This window comes from Monodelphis domestica, chromosome 1 (assembly GCF_027887165.1).
Source record: "Monodelphis domestica isolate mMonDom1 chromosome 1, mMonDom1.pri, whole genome shotgun sequence".
Taxonomy (NCBI): Eukaryota; Metazoa; Chordata; class Mammalia; order Didelphimorphia; family Didelphidae; genus Monodelphis; species Monodelphis domestica.
Window position 1 is genome coordinate 391,845,706 of NC_077227.1, and position 13,661 is coordinate 391,859,366.

Consider the following 13,661-nt stretch of genomic DNA (forward strand, 5'->3'; position numbering starts at 1 on the left):
GGCCCTGGACAAGTTACTTAACCTCTGTTTGCCTCAATTTCCTCAGCCATAGAATGGAAATAATAATAGCAAATAATCTTGAAGCTTTGTTTTGAGAATCAAAAAAGATAGTATTTGTAAAAACCACTTAACATAGTGCCATAATGCATTCTAAATAAATACTTACTCCTTTCCCTTCCATTTCTCCTCTTACACAGTAAAAGACTCCTAAGTAAGCATTAGTTCCACGTTGGAAAAAGATATATTCCTTCTCATGTTAGGAAGATTGTATAGCATGAGAGCAGGAGCTGTAAGAAATTATATTTTAGAAATATGTTTTGCATGATAATACATGTATAACCCAGATTGAATTGCTTGCCAGTTCTGGAAGGGGGGAAGGGAAGAAGGGAGGGAGACAATTTGGATCATATAACTTTGGGAAACTTGTGTGGGAATTTATTAAAATTTTTAAAAGAGAATAGTATTAGAAATGCTAAAGCCTCAAATGAACTGAGGCTGGTGATGAACATTAAAGGGAGGGATTTCTTTTTTAGCTCAGTGAAGTGGCAAGGAAAATTTTTAAAAAGGGATAAGTCATAATTTAGGTTGGATAGGAGATTAATAACAGGTGATGATGGGAAGACCAAAATATTAAACTTTTCTTTTATTTCCAAGAATAATGATCTCTGGATTTGGGAAAAAATAAAGCAAAATTGGTGAACAACAACAACAAAAAAGAAAATACACTATTCATTGGATAGATGTGGATAGTGATTCTATGAGAAGATGAGCAAGAAAAACATTTCCCCCATCTTTCAGCTAATCCTAAAAAAAGAAAAGTTATAAAAAATAGTGATAGAAAAGAGAGAATTCCATTAACTTGAAATATGTTCACTGTTTAAAATTGTTTTTTGACTTCTCACAAAAAAATGAAAGTTTGAAAATTATTACAGTTAAAATTAATATAATCACCTCATTTTGGAGTAGAGGGAACCATAGTGATATAACATTTGAGGTTTATAGTAGAACAATTTGATTGAATGTTGGGGTTTGTTAGAATTATAGAATGAAATAATTTAATGTGTTGATTTTTAAATATTTTTATTTTTATAAGTGCTAGAATAAGCCTACTTCTGTTTTGATTTTTATTTTATAATATAATTTTAAATAAAAAGAATCCCCCAAACAGAAAAAGAGTTCCTTCTTGAATAAGCTGCATATAACTAGGTCAGGTGATATGAAAGAAAGTCAGTCTAAGTGTTTTGGGGTTCTTTCTGCAGAATGTAATTTAATTTCTGATAGGAAATACAGTATTCAACCTGCTGCTTGAGTTATGCAAAAAGACTTAGTTGTGATGTTGCCAATTTATATATATTTATCAATGAATATGCACTATATGGTAGGGATAATATTGAACACACAATTTAAAAAAACTTTCATTATAATAGTAACTGTTGGGTTTGAGTTTTTTGGTTTTGTTTTTTTAGAATTCAAAGTACACTCCATTAGTAGTATAACTGTGAAGACAAATGTGACCGTTTAGATAACATACATATGTAGCAAAGTTTTATAGTTGACAACCCCCACTGAATCTTATTACATGTGTTTACCACTCAGCCTGTTTGTTATTTTCATTCACATTTACTGAGAGATTTCTTGGTTAATTATTAAAATTGCAACATATTTCTCATTTATCAGTTAGCTCCAAGCCCCCATCCCAATTTATTAAATGTTATTTAATAGACTGGGAAAATTTCTTTTCCCACAGTTGTGCATATAATCTTTGTGTAACAGATCCCCTCGTTTCCTAGACTTAAACATCAAAATTACATTGAAACAAGCAATAAAGCAAAGGTATACATAATTATTTACAATATATCATTCATGAGAAAGTCAGAGTCTCCTTTAACCATCACTGCTGCTCTTGACTTTTCACTTCTAGAATTTGGTCCATCCATTCAATTCCTAAGATATCAACTAAAGTCTCTCAATTGTCATCCTATTTATTTAAGAAATTAGGGTTAAACTTGGTTCCCTCAGGGAAAGAAGTTTGTTTCATCTTTCTTGCTATTTTCTCACAGTTTCTCTTCAGCCATCATAGTTAAGTTCCTCTAGAATCCTAAATTAAACTGCCAGTTTCACAAGTGTGTTATTTCTTGACAATATATATAGTAACAGTATCTACAAGACTTTTGGAACTAGTGTTACATATAAATACATAATGTAATTTGTGTGTATTCATATGTAGCCAAGTGTTAAATATTAAACCAAGCAATTACTTCAGAAGAGATTCTTAACTTTCACAGGTATATTAAGGATATATTATGCCATATTACTCTTTTTTTTTTTACAATCCCATACAGAATAAACAAGTGAGAACAACTTCTACTGCTTTGGTTAACCTCATAATAGTCCTTAGACAATAGTTATACCTTATTTCTTTGGTCCTTGAAGCTTAATTAGCATAATATGAATGAGCCTGTGTATTTCTGTCTCTGAGTCTTTGAACACCCCAGGTCATTGGAGTGGGACTAAATGAACAGTCATATCACTTCCACAAAACACTCCACACAGTGAAGAAACATTAGAGTAGGTTTAGGAAGCAGTCTGGTTTCTGTTGAAAGAATATTTGATTTAAAGTCAAAAGAACTGAGTGGTAATCCTTTCTTTTCCAAAACCCTATCCCTTTAGTGCTAATATCATCCCTTCAAGATTATCTCCCAATTTATCCAGTGTATGTATATGTTTGTGTTGATATGTACACATATTGTATGTGACATTTACATATAGTTGTTTGTTTGTAGTCTTCCTCATTTCACCGTGAATTCCTTGAGATCAGAGAGTGGAGGAAGTTGGAGTAAATGACCTTTGAGGTTATCTTTTTTCAGCTCTAAACCCATGGTCTGTGTAGTTCATTAAGTGATGATTAGAAACAATACCTTGTCCTCCAGTTGAGACAGATAGGACACATAGACTGATTTATATAAGGAAACTAGTGACAAAAAATGGTGATATAGTTCCATTATCGTACCACTGACAAAGCTACTAATACTCTACATCCTATTTTCTCTAAAGGTAGGTATTTTTGGATTCCAGTTTATTAAAGTGTAATTCTACAGAAAAAGAATTAGTTAGTTTTTCATAATGAAGGGAATTTTTCATAAACTCAAGACTTCTTGAGGCACAAGTCAACATGTTAGTATATCTCTTAGTGGGTTTCTCAGTAAAGCTTACCAAATCATTTTATGTTGTATAATTATATAGCTAAATGCATGCTTGTATGTACCTATGCAAACCCCAATTCTAGGATGTTTTATTTCAAAAGTTTCTTGTTTAGAATTAGATAGTTAAATAATATAAATGTAGATTAGACTCCTAGTCTACCTTATGCAAATGATAACATATGTACCTCCTCTCAATTCTAAACCACTGAATTCTGGGATGGTTACTAACAAGATACAGATCTTATACTTTAGGCTCAGATAGTGGAGCTTAGACCTGGTTGAGATGGCATGCCAAGGAGGAGACAGCCAATCTAACCTCATATCCAGTCTTTTTCTTCCATGGAGTTGGAGCTTATTCAGTGCTAGGCAAAGGAAGAGGAACAGGGGTAAGATTTCAGGTGGGAGAGTCAAAATCAGAGTTCCAGGGATGGGGGAAAGAAGGTATAGGATCTAGGATTGTCTCTGTCAGAATAAAATTCTGATCCTAGGCCAGTACCCTGTTATCTCCTTTCTTTTCTTCTGAAGCCATATATACTATAATTTTCATGTTCACTTAAAAAATAATGCATTCTCATAAATAGTTTTTAAACATTAAAATAAGCCACAAAAATTGACAAAAATAATTATCTTTTTTGCCCCATTATCATTTTAGCCAGTACTTTTCTAGTGCAGGAAGGAAAAAGGAGGGAGATAGCTAGGAATGTTAATGTAACAAACAAACCATTTTTTATAAAAGGAATAAATGTCTTACATAAGCATTCATATTTAATTTTAAGTAAGAATCTATGTGTATTTTGCTTTTCTTAAAGGAAGTCAAACAGTACCAGGCCTTCAGGAAACTACGTGGCATTGCATCATGAGTGACAATAAATGTGATAGTCATTTTTATAGCGTGCAAGTTGCAGATTCAACTTTCACAGTACTCAAACGTTACCAGCAATTAAAACCAATAGGATCTGGAGCTCAGGGAATTGTTTGGTAAGTATTACAGTTTGCAATTGTGAAATGGCTTGGGGTATAATAAAGGTAAAGTTGATTTGCCAGAATTTAAAATGCTTATATTGTAATACTGTATTTTTTTTACCACAGGATTATGAGCTAAGTTGAATCTACTTCTTGCTGTAATTAAACATAGTGAAATTATTTGCAGGATACAAACCTCAATTCTTAGACCTCTACATAAATTATAATAGGTGGTAATTTTTCATTTCTTACTTCCTTTTTTGTTTTGTTATTTTCCCCTAATCGTTATAATATTAAAGTATATGATTTGACAGTGAGTTGGTGAGAGTTTCTGGGGTTTGCTCATTTCTTCATCATGGCCACCTTTTTTTTCCCCCCTACCCCCTTTTATTCCCAATCACTCCTATCCATTTCTAGGAGCCATGAATGCAGTGCCTTGCCAGTAACTGGCAGGATGAGGCAAGTCAGTATCATTATCACTCCATGGAGTAACCAGGAAGGGATGCTGTGTGAGGGTTGGGCTGGCCGTCTCTTCTTTGGTGTTACCTCAACCATGTCCAGCCTCTACTGTCTGATCCTGAACCTTAGTCTCTTGCATGGTAAGACAATGAGCTGCCACTACATCATTGGGCCAGCTAAAGGTAAAGTTTTTCACATTTTTTCTAGTCTACAACTACCAGCAATTCCAAAACACTTTTTGCCCCATATTTTACTGGGCAACAAGCTCCTTTTTTCCCCTTAAAAAAGGCAAGAATAGTCTGCCCTATTTTTAAATTAAAAAAAAAATTAAATGCAAACAGTGGTGACATAAGCTTGAGGTGAAGAAGAAAGCAAATTAATAGTTAGGAAAAGTTCCCGTGTGAGCTTGTACCCTAAGCTGTGTGATGAAGAACCCTTTGGAAATTTTAACTGAGGGTGTTGAGTTTGCTTCTTTTGACTAACTTAATGATAAGCTTATTCAGCTTTCTTTGATCTATAATAGTTCATGAGTGATCAGAAAAAAAAATGTGGAAGAGGTCCAAGCAACTAAACACAAATTGCAGTCCATAGTTTATTTAAACTTTTTTTACAAGAAAAAAAAGTAGATCTTTGGAAGGAATTCATTAATCTTTTCTAAATGATGCTCTTAACTGTCAGATGGTACCATTCTGTATTTGAACTCAAATCCAGTGTGTTATGAGAGAGATTCCAGGGAATGAGTACAAATTAAGAATGTTTTCTTGTTCTTAATGTTGCTTTTTGTGAGATGAAACAAACTTTTGATTTACACTACATCTCACCTTTTGAGAGCTAAGTAAGTTGACTCATAAATGTATTTTCCTGAGAGTAATCTTAAAGGCACTTAAATAATTCCTTAACTTACAGCTTGTCACTTAAAGGATTTTTAAGTATCATATAGGCTAACTAAGGGCAAAAGTCAGTATTTAATTGTCAAGATGAAAACTTTTTATAAAGGAAAAACAGTGAAAAAGAACTATCTTGTTTACAACAGTGGTGTTCATCATTAGTAAACTATGGTAGAATGTTAGTTTTATTTTATGATTACCTTTTTTGACTCCTGATTTGTACCAATCATTTTAATTTAAAGAAAAGGGAAGTTTTGATGAAATTCTTCATTATGGATTTTTATTCAAACAGAATAAACAAAATTAGAAACCAAAATACTTTACACTCTCCTCCTAATAAAAACTTTTCTGGTAGTGGTAGTAGAAAAGACAGTTTTGAATTTTTTTAGAGATGGGTATGCTGTGGTAGGAAGTATCCTAGATTCTGGATTCAGGACCTGTGTATAATTCTATGTTCTAATAACTTCCTGACTTTGAAACCTTCTTGAGCCTTATTTCCTTCTTGTGTGAAATAAAGTTTATAATACTTGGGAATGACCTATCTCACTGACTTGTTAAGAAGTGCTTTTTAAATCTTAAAGTACTATAGATATATGAATAATTATTCACATATTTACAATCATGTAAAACACTGAAACTGCTGAGCAAGATGCCACAAACTGAGACTATGAATCTTTAATAGAGGCTTCTGATGCCAAAGCAGAATTTAAATTTTTTTCATTTCACAACAATTATTTTGATTTAGAAATATACTACAGTGATTTTTTTTTTCTTTTACCCTTACCTTCTGTCTTAGAATCAGTTCCAAGGCAGAAGAAAGAAGTGACTTGTCCAGGGTCACACAGCTAGGAAGTGACTGAGATCAGATTTTAACCCAGGACCTCCTGCCTCTAGGCCTGGCTCTCAATCCACTCAGGCACCTAGCTGCCCCCACACTAATGGTTTTTTTTAAAATGATTTTTAATAGAGTATTAAGATCAGAAAAAACCTCTAATGGAAGGAAGGATAGATGCATTGGAACTAGAGCAATGTTTCTGGAGCATGTCCTCCAAACCTGTAGTCTCCCTTTTTTTGTTGTTCTTATAGGGGCTCTGAAGATACCCTAACACAAAATCTTTGTTCTAACCTTTTCACTTTTCTTTCATCCCCCAGTTCCATTTACCATATTTATTTCGATTTCCATGCCTTTGTTTCTTCTGTTTCCTCTATTAAAAAAGTTAAGGTGCTTCCTCACTTAATCTGTCCTATCCTACCAATCCTTTAAGGTTTAAGACTCAACAACTTTGTGAAAGCCTTTCCAAATTTATACACCATGGTATCCTTGCAGCTCTCTGTCATATAGAAACAGTCTAATTTTACAATATATATATATATATATAAGTATATATGCCTGAGAAACTCTCCCACTAGCTAGGAATGTTATCTTAGTTGTTAACTTCCTTTCTTTTGAGCCTTGGGGACCTCTCTATAAAATTGAGGAAATTCAAAAAAGATTATTAATTTAAGCTCTAATAATCTGTAGTTTCATATGAATGGTAAGTGAGGGAGCCAGCTCCAGAACCCAAGCCTTTTAATGCCTAACACTAGGTTGCCTTAAAAATTGAAATATAAATTGAAAAAGATGTTAACACCACTTTTTGTCATATATTAAAACCTTTTTTCTGCTATTGTTTTTTTGGGGAAAGGAGTGGTATTTTAATCAACTTTGTCTTCTTGGTATAATTGTGATATACATAAATGTTTATGGAATTTCTACAAAGTTTTCTAGCACTAATGGAAAAATGTTTATTTCCTTTTCAAATGTAAAAATAATCAATTTCTTACCCTTCTCCTAAAATACAAGCTGTTGAGTCAAAATAATGATGATTTCTATATCAGTTCTGTGAAATGTTTATTTACTTTTAAAAGTTAATTTTAGGTCTGGCAAAATTGGAAGTGCTAATTAAGCCTTTGGCACAAAATACTAACATGTTATTCTTTTTTGCTTTCTCCAATACTATACGAGTAGAAGAATATTATGCTAATCCTCTTGCTATTCTTGCCTTATCTTGAGTATTCTTTTGGCTGGAAGGGAGGCGGGGTGGCCGTAGACATTGTGTGAGCATTGAGCATATATCTTTTCCTTGATGGGCCACATTTTTTTCATGTGTGAAATGAAAGGAGTTGAACTATATATAAGGTTCCTTCCAGTCACAATAGTCTATGATTCTTTGTGGAAGTTAATGATCACCTATTTTATGTGTTTCTAACTCTTGAACTCTTGAGGCTGCTACAAAATATAGTCTTGTACAGAAGGGGCATTATTGCTTTTACACTTAACTTTCCATGGGACTTCTTGATGTTATAGAGAGAACACTAGGAGGTTTGGGTCATAGCTCTAGCTCTGCCACTGTCATAATACTGTCCTGAGTAAGACACTTAATGTGCCAGACCTCAGCTTCCTTGTATATAAGATGAGAAGTGTGGACTAAATGATCTCTACATCTCCTTTTGGTACTAGGATTCTATGAACTTCTACTCTAAAGAAAGCATTTGCCATTTGCCTTCAAATAGCTTATCAAATTGAACAAATAGTTCTTTGATTTATTACTACTTTATAAGTCAGTAGAAAAAGTTGCTTAGGAAGAACCAGGAGTCTTAGGTAATTAGAATAGATAATTCAAAAGTATGCCATTGTGAATAGAATCTGTAATAGATTTGGTTCTTGGACTTTGGAGGGGACAGAAAAAATATTAAAGGGAAAAAGATCTTGAAATTGATTTCATGTTTTCCAGCTCATGGAATATGGGCTTATCTGTGTATATGTGAGATATATACTATTTCACTTCAAAAATTTTGTGATTTCATAGATATGTGTACTTCCTCCACCGGTGCAGATGAGTTCACAACCCCTTGGTGGCTTAGATGGTTTCTTAAATTTTTGTTTTAAAAAGAAAATGAGAGGGCAGCTGGGTGGCTCAGTGGATTGAGAGTCAGACCTAGAGACAGGAGATCCTAGGTTCAAATGTGGCCTCAGACACTTCCCAGCTATGTGATCCTGGGCAAGTCACTTAACCCCCATTGCCTAGCCTTTACCACTCTTTTGCCTTGGAGCCAATACACAGTATTGACTCTAAGACATAAGGTACAGGTTTAAAAAAATAAATAAAAGAAAACAAACACTTAGTGACCTCTACCTTCTCATTCTATTAACTAGAATGTCTTATGGGCAGCATATGATCCTGTGGCCTCATATGCAAAGCCTTTCTTGATTGATAGGGCCTGACAAGTGTGTATGTGTATTTGTATGGCTGTACTGCAGATGCCTCTTCTCTAACTCTGACTCTGTGACATGGAGGAAAGTCTGGATTCTCAAAGGTTATGCCTCTGAAGCACAAACTCTGATAAGTCTGACCAAAAAGTATAGCTCCACTGACAACTAAGAATTGTCTGAGAATCAAAACAACCAAATTCTGAGAGCCTTATCATCAGAAAGTTGCCCACAAAATCATGAAAGTATTATTATTTTGTTACAGCAACTCATGAAACTATCTACTAAAGTACAGAGGGGTTGCAATCTACTTAATGTAGGGAGTACCACAACTGATAAAATCATAGCTTTTTGGGAAATATTTTCAAATATATATGCTTGTATTTATATATACATAGGAACTCTGCCTGCACTCAAATTGGTCTAAGCATAAGCCATATTCTTTTCCAAAATCTGATTTGGACAGCAATTGATGTCTGTCTACATAGTTGTCTTTCACATTAGGAAAAAAAAAAGTCATTAAAAAGGGCACTGCCTAGATTTGGACCAGTTCTCTCTTTGTGAGTAGAAAAAGGTTAGATTTTTTTTTTCCCAAAAAATCTAGACCTATGATTTCATTGTTGTAGGGGCCTCTGGAAGAAGAAATTCCCTCAGCAAATACAGATTGACAAATCCTACATCTGATATTCCCTTCATGACCCTGGACAAGTTATTAACCCTTCTTGAGCCTCATTTTCCTCATCTCTAAAGTGAGAGATCTGGACAAGATGTCCTCTAAGGTTGACTCCAGCTCTAGATCTGTAAAGTTCTGTCTTGAACACATACTGGCTCTGTTTCCCTGGGCAAGTCCCTAAGGCTAGAGTTTATAGTACAGTTGATATATATTGGCAGGGGGAGTTGTCCTCACCAGGAGTTCTCTACATGGTCCACACAGATCCACACCAAAAAAGAGTTTTTAAAATACCATAAGAGAAGCAATGAATGCACGTGTGTGAGTGTGTCTGTGTCTGTTTCCCTGGACTTCTAACTTTATCCCAGGAAATGATATTTCTCATTTCTGTCTTTTCTATTTCATTATGTCTCTCATTGCTGATTTTTCTTATTACACCTTTCATCTCAAATGGACTAGATTATACTTCTCTGACTCCTCTTTTCTGTTTCCTAGGCCATACAGAAATGTTAGTTTATGATAGTAGCTATTTTTCCCCTAACTGAAATTTTTAAAAATTAAGACCTTTTATATACTATTATATACTTTATTGACAAATTATTTAATAGGTAACTGTTGACTTGAATACAGTTTCAGTGACCTAAAATCAGAATTCCATTTGTAAAAAATAGTTAAACTATATACTATATATTGGCATGGAATTGTTTTACCTACAAACTTAAGTGTTTTTATACTTGAGAGAAAGTAGGCACAATGCTGGACTTCGAGAACTCTCTACCCAGGTTTTACTCTCACCCTGCCACTTGACCATGGCGCCCTGGCCAGGTCACAGTAGATTCAGTGTTAGATTTGAGAGTCAGAGACCAATTAGTCCAACCTACTCATTTTGTAAATCAGGACCCTCCTGTGTAGGGAGATTGTCAGTCACCTAAGGTCATACAACTAGTAAGTAGCAGAGCAAGGACATCTGTGAAATGAGAAGAAATCTGCCTATATTACTATGACTGTAAGATCAAACTCATTGACATATGCAGAGGGACTTTGAAACCATAAAGGGCAATCTGAATATAAAGAATTGTAATTACTGTCTACAAAAGGTCAGATATCAATGATATTTATAAGTTTATTTTAAATGAAAGTAATCTAATAAAACTCTTCATCTCATTTAAACTGTTACCTGTGTTTGACACTCTAAGTTAATATATAATTAATACCTAGTATGGGCTTACAAAGTCAGAACCTCAAGTTCTCCATTTCCAAAGACATTTCAGTGATTTAGATGATTTCCCTTAGGCGTTTTATATATGAAAAAAATATGTTAAATACATAATGTACAAATAATACTTTTACCCAAAGCTAACAGTGAACCGTTGGTTATGTTTCATAATTACAGTGCTGCTTTTGATACAGTTGTTGGGATAAATGTTGCTGTCAAGAAATTAAGTCGACCATTTCAGAATCAAACTCATGCAAAGAGAGCTTATCGTGAACTCGTTCTGTTAAAATGTGTCAATCATAAAAATGTAAGTTAGCATTTTTTCCCTTGATATATTAACATAAGTGATATGTACTGTTCTTTGGGGGTCATGGATGTTTATTAATTGGGTTTACCCCTAAAGGCAAATTAAGGGTAATACTAGCTGACCATTAAATGACTATCAGGCTGAACTATTATAGTTATGTGCTTATTTGCAAAGTTTAGAACTCTATTTTTAATGGGGAAATTAACTTTCTCAAAGACTGATTAGGAAAATTAACTTGTTCTAAATGCAAGAATCTAGAAATCTTGACTTATTAATTACCACAGAAATTATTCTTCCTTCTCTCTTCTTTGTCTTCTATTTATGTGAAATAAAAATCACATTGACCAGCCTCAGTCTTAAACTATTTTTCCTTTGATGTGGGAATCTGAGACTTTTCCTTTTCAAATTTCTTTCAAGAAGTGATCTGTGAATTATGTTGATCTTTACTTTGCCCTTTGGTTTTAATAGATTTGGTCAGTTTTCATTTATGGTTTCTTGAAATGTGATATTCTGGCATTTTAAAAAATCATGGTTTTTAAGAAATCCAATGAATTTTTTTTAAGCCTTTACCTTCCATCTTAGAATCAATAAATACTGTGTATTGGTTCTAAGGCAGAAGAGCAGTAAGGGCTAGGCAATGGGGGTTAAGTGACTTGTCCAGAGTCACAAAGCTAGAAAGTGTTTGAGACCTCATAGAACTCAGAACATGTCTCTAAGTCTGATTGTTGATCTACTGAGACACCTAGCTGCCCCCCAGTAATTCTTAAATTATCTTTTCATAACTGCTGTTATCTGTTTTTGATATTAGATGTTTTGCATTTTATTGTATTTTTCCAATTCTTTTATTTTGTGCTAATGGTTTTTGCTGACTTATAGAGTCATAAGTATCTGATTTATTCCAGTTTTCAGAGACTTTGTTATTTGGGTAAAGTTTATGACCTTCTAAGTTGTTTCTTCTCCTTCTAGTTCTTTCCTCTAGTTATTTCATTTTTTTTTAACTCTTGTTACATTTATTTCAGATACTCATGTGATCCTTGTGGAAAATCCATTTTTTTCTTATAGTCCTTATGAAGTCACCCCTTTCTTTAAGGGAATCTCTTGATTTACAATAACTTTTTATACTAGCCAGCATTTTCTTTGATTTACTCTTCTCTCCAGCTTTAATCCATGAATCGGTGACCTTTATCAAGATCACACTCCTCCCCATGCTGTGCTTGCTCTGGGGTCACTTTGGTTTCTGTGTTCACCTCCACCCCTCAGAGTTAAGCCCTCTTATATCTTTGTGATTTACAACGCTGAATCTTGAAGGCCCTCTATACCATCTCAGGGCAGAGTGTGAAAGATCTTGGAACCCTTACTACCTGCTTTATCCCAGTGGGCTATCCCAGTATGAGTGCTGCTGCTCTCCAGAGTTTCTAGAGGCTTCACTTTGGAGTGTTCTGACCATCTTAGGCTTTTTTAATTCCCTAGGTCTTTCTTGATGGGAAGGGTGGGAAGGGCTTTATTACTGATTTCTCCTGACACAAAACCTGGCATAGACTATTATGCAAATCTCTAGCCTATGCCTGGTTGTTCTGAAAGGTTTGTTTGCTTGGGCTAGCTCTGACTTTGATGATGGCCTCTTCCTATTTCTTGTGGACCTCTGGCTGGATTTCTTGCAGTTCTGGCATGGAAGAAGATACTTAACTGTAATTTCTCATTAGATATCATGATAATCATTCTGTCTGGTATGAACTTCAGAGGTATGCTAGAGTAGAGTGGTAATAGCTGGCCAGTATGGTTCTGCTCAGGCAGTCATTTTCTGTATCTTTATAATCTGTTAAATAAATGTTTAAAAAAATCATTTGACTCCCCTAATATTTGAGTTTTGCTCTGCTTTAAAGTTACTTTAATTGAATTGTCTATTATATTTGTCATATAGTCAAAAGAATGTACTAAAGTAATCAATTGTGAAAGTTTCCAGTTTTAAGTGGATTCTCTATCAATGTTTAGTTTTAGTAACAAAGGTTTAAAAAATATCTTCTGGTATTCTAAAATGTAGTGAATTTTAATTCTCTTCCCAGATAATTAGCTTATTGAATGTGTTCACTCCACAAAAATCTCTAGAAGAATTTCAAGATGTGTAAGTATTCTTATTTCCAACCCATTTCTTGAACTAATAGATTTTAATGTTTAAATAACTAGGGAAATAAATAACATACAATAAAGACAGAGAAGTAGCTATTTTCCCAACTGTCACTTTTAAAAGTATCTAATGTAGAAAAAAAAACTACTCTTAGGAGTATCAGGGCCTTCTTTTGAAAACTGCTGTATTGAAATAGAACATTTGCAATTATATACTATTCATTCAACTACCTTTCTTTGATCATTAAGACTAAATGGTAATAAATATATCTCTGTATGTTATGCAGAAATGCCTGAAAAGACTTCTTCAGAACAGAAATAATCAAGTTCCATGGGAGGAAATACATTTTAATTATAGTACCAGGAGGCTTCATTACATATTTAACCAAATATTGTTAATAACCAAGTAATGTCTTTCATCATTGGTCTTTTCTGGAGTATTAAATGACTACTTCTGGTCAGCTAGTGTAGTGGTTGCATGTTTATTTACAATCACTATTTGAAATTGACTAGTTTAGCAAATCAGAATACTTTAGTCCAAAAATCATGAAGTAGAATCTTAATTTGTCTTATTAATGTATA

At 33.8% G+C, this 13,661-nt stretch overlaps 1 protein-coding gene across 8 annotated transcripts in view; it reads left to right on the top strand.

The window, feature by feature from the left end:
* Nucleotides 1–13,661, top strand: part of MAPK9 (mitogen-activated protein kinase 9) — a 51,034-nt gene that overhangs the window by 11,760 nt on the left and 25,613 nt on the right. For 7 of the 8 annotated variants that reach the window (XM_001371225.4, XM_056811718.1, XM_007474175.3 and 4 more), the window contains exons 2-4: nucleotides 4,013–4,181; nucleotides 10,826–10,955; nucleotides 13,019–13,077. In XM_001371225.4, the coding sequence (XP_001371262.1) occupies nucleotides 4,060–4,181; nucleotides 10,826–10,955; nucleotides 13,019–13,077 (311 nt within the window). In that variant the 5' untranslated portion in view covers nucleotides 4,013–4,059. Of the gene's footprint in view, nucleotides 1–4,012; nucleotides 4,182–4,583; nucleotides 4,808–10,825; nucleotides 10,956–13,018; nucleotides 13,078–13,661 lie in introns of those variants that run through there. The other variant, XM_056811720.1, reaches the window with a different exon arrangement.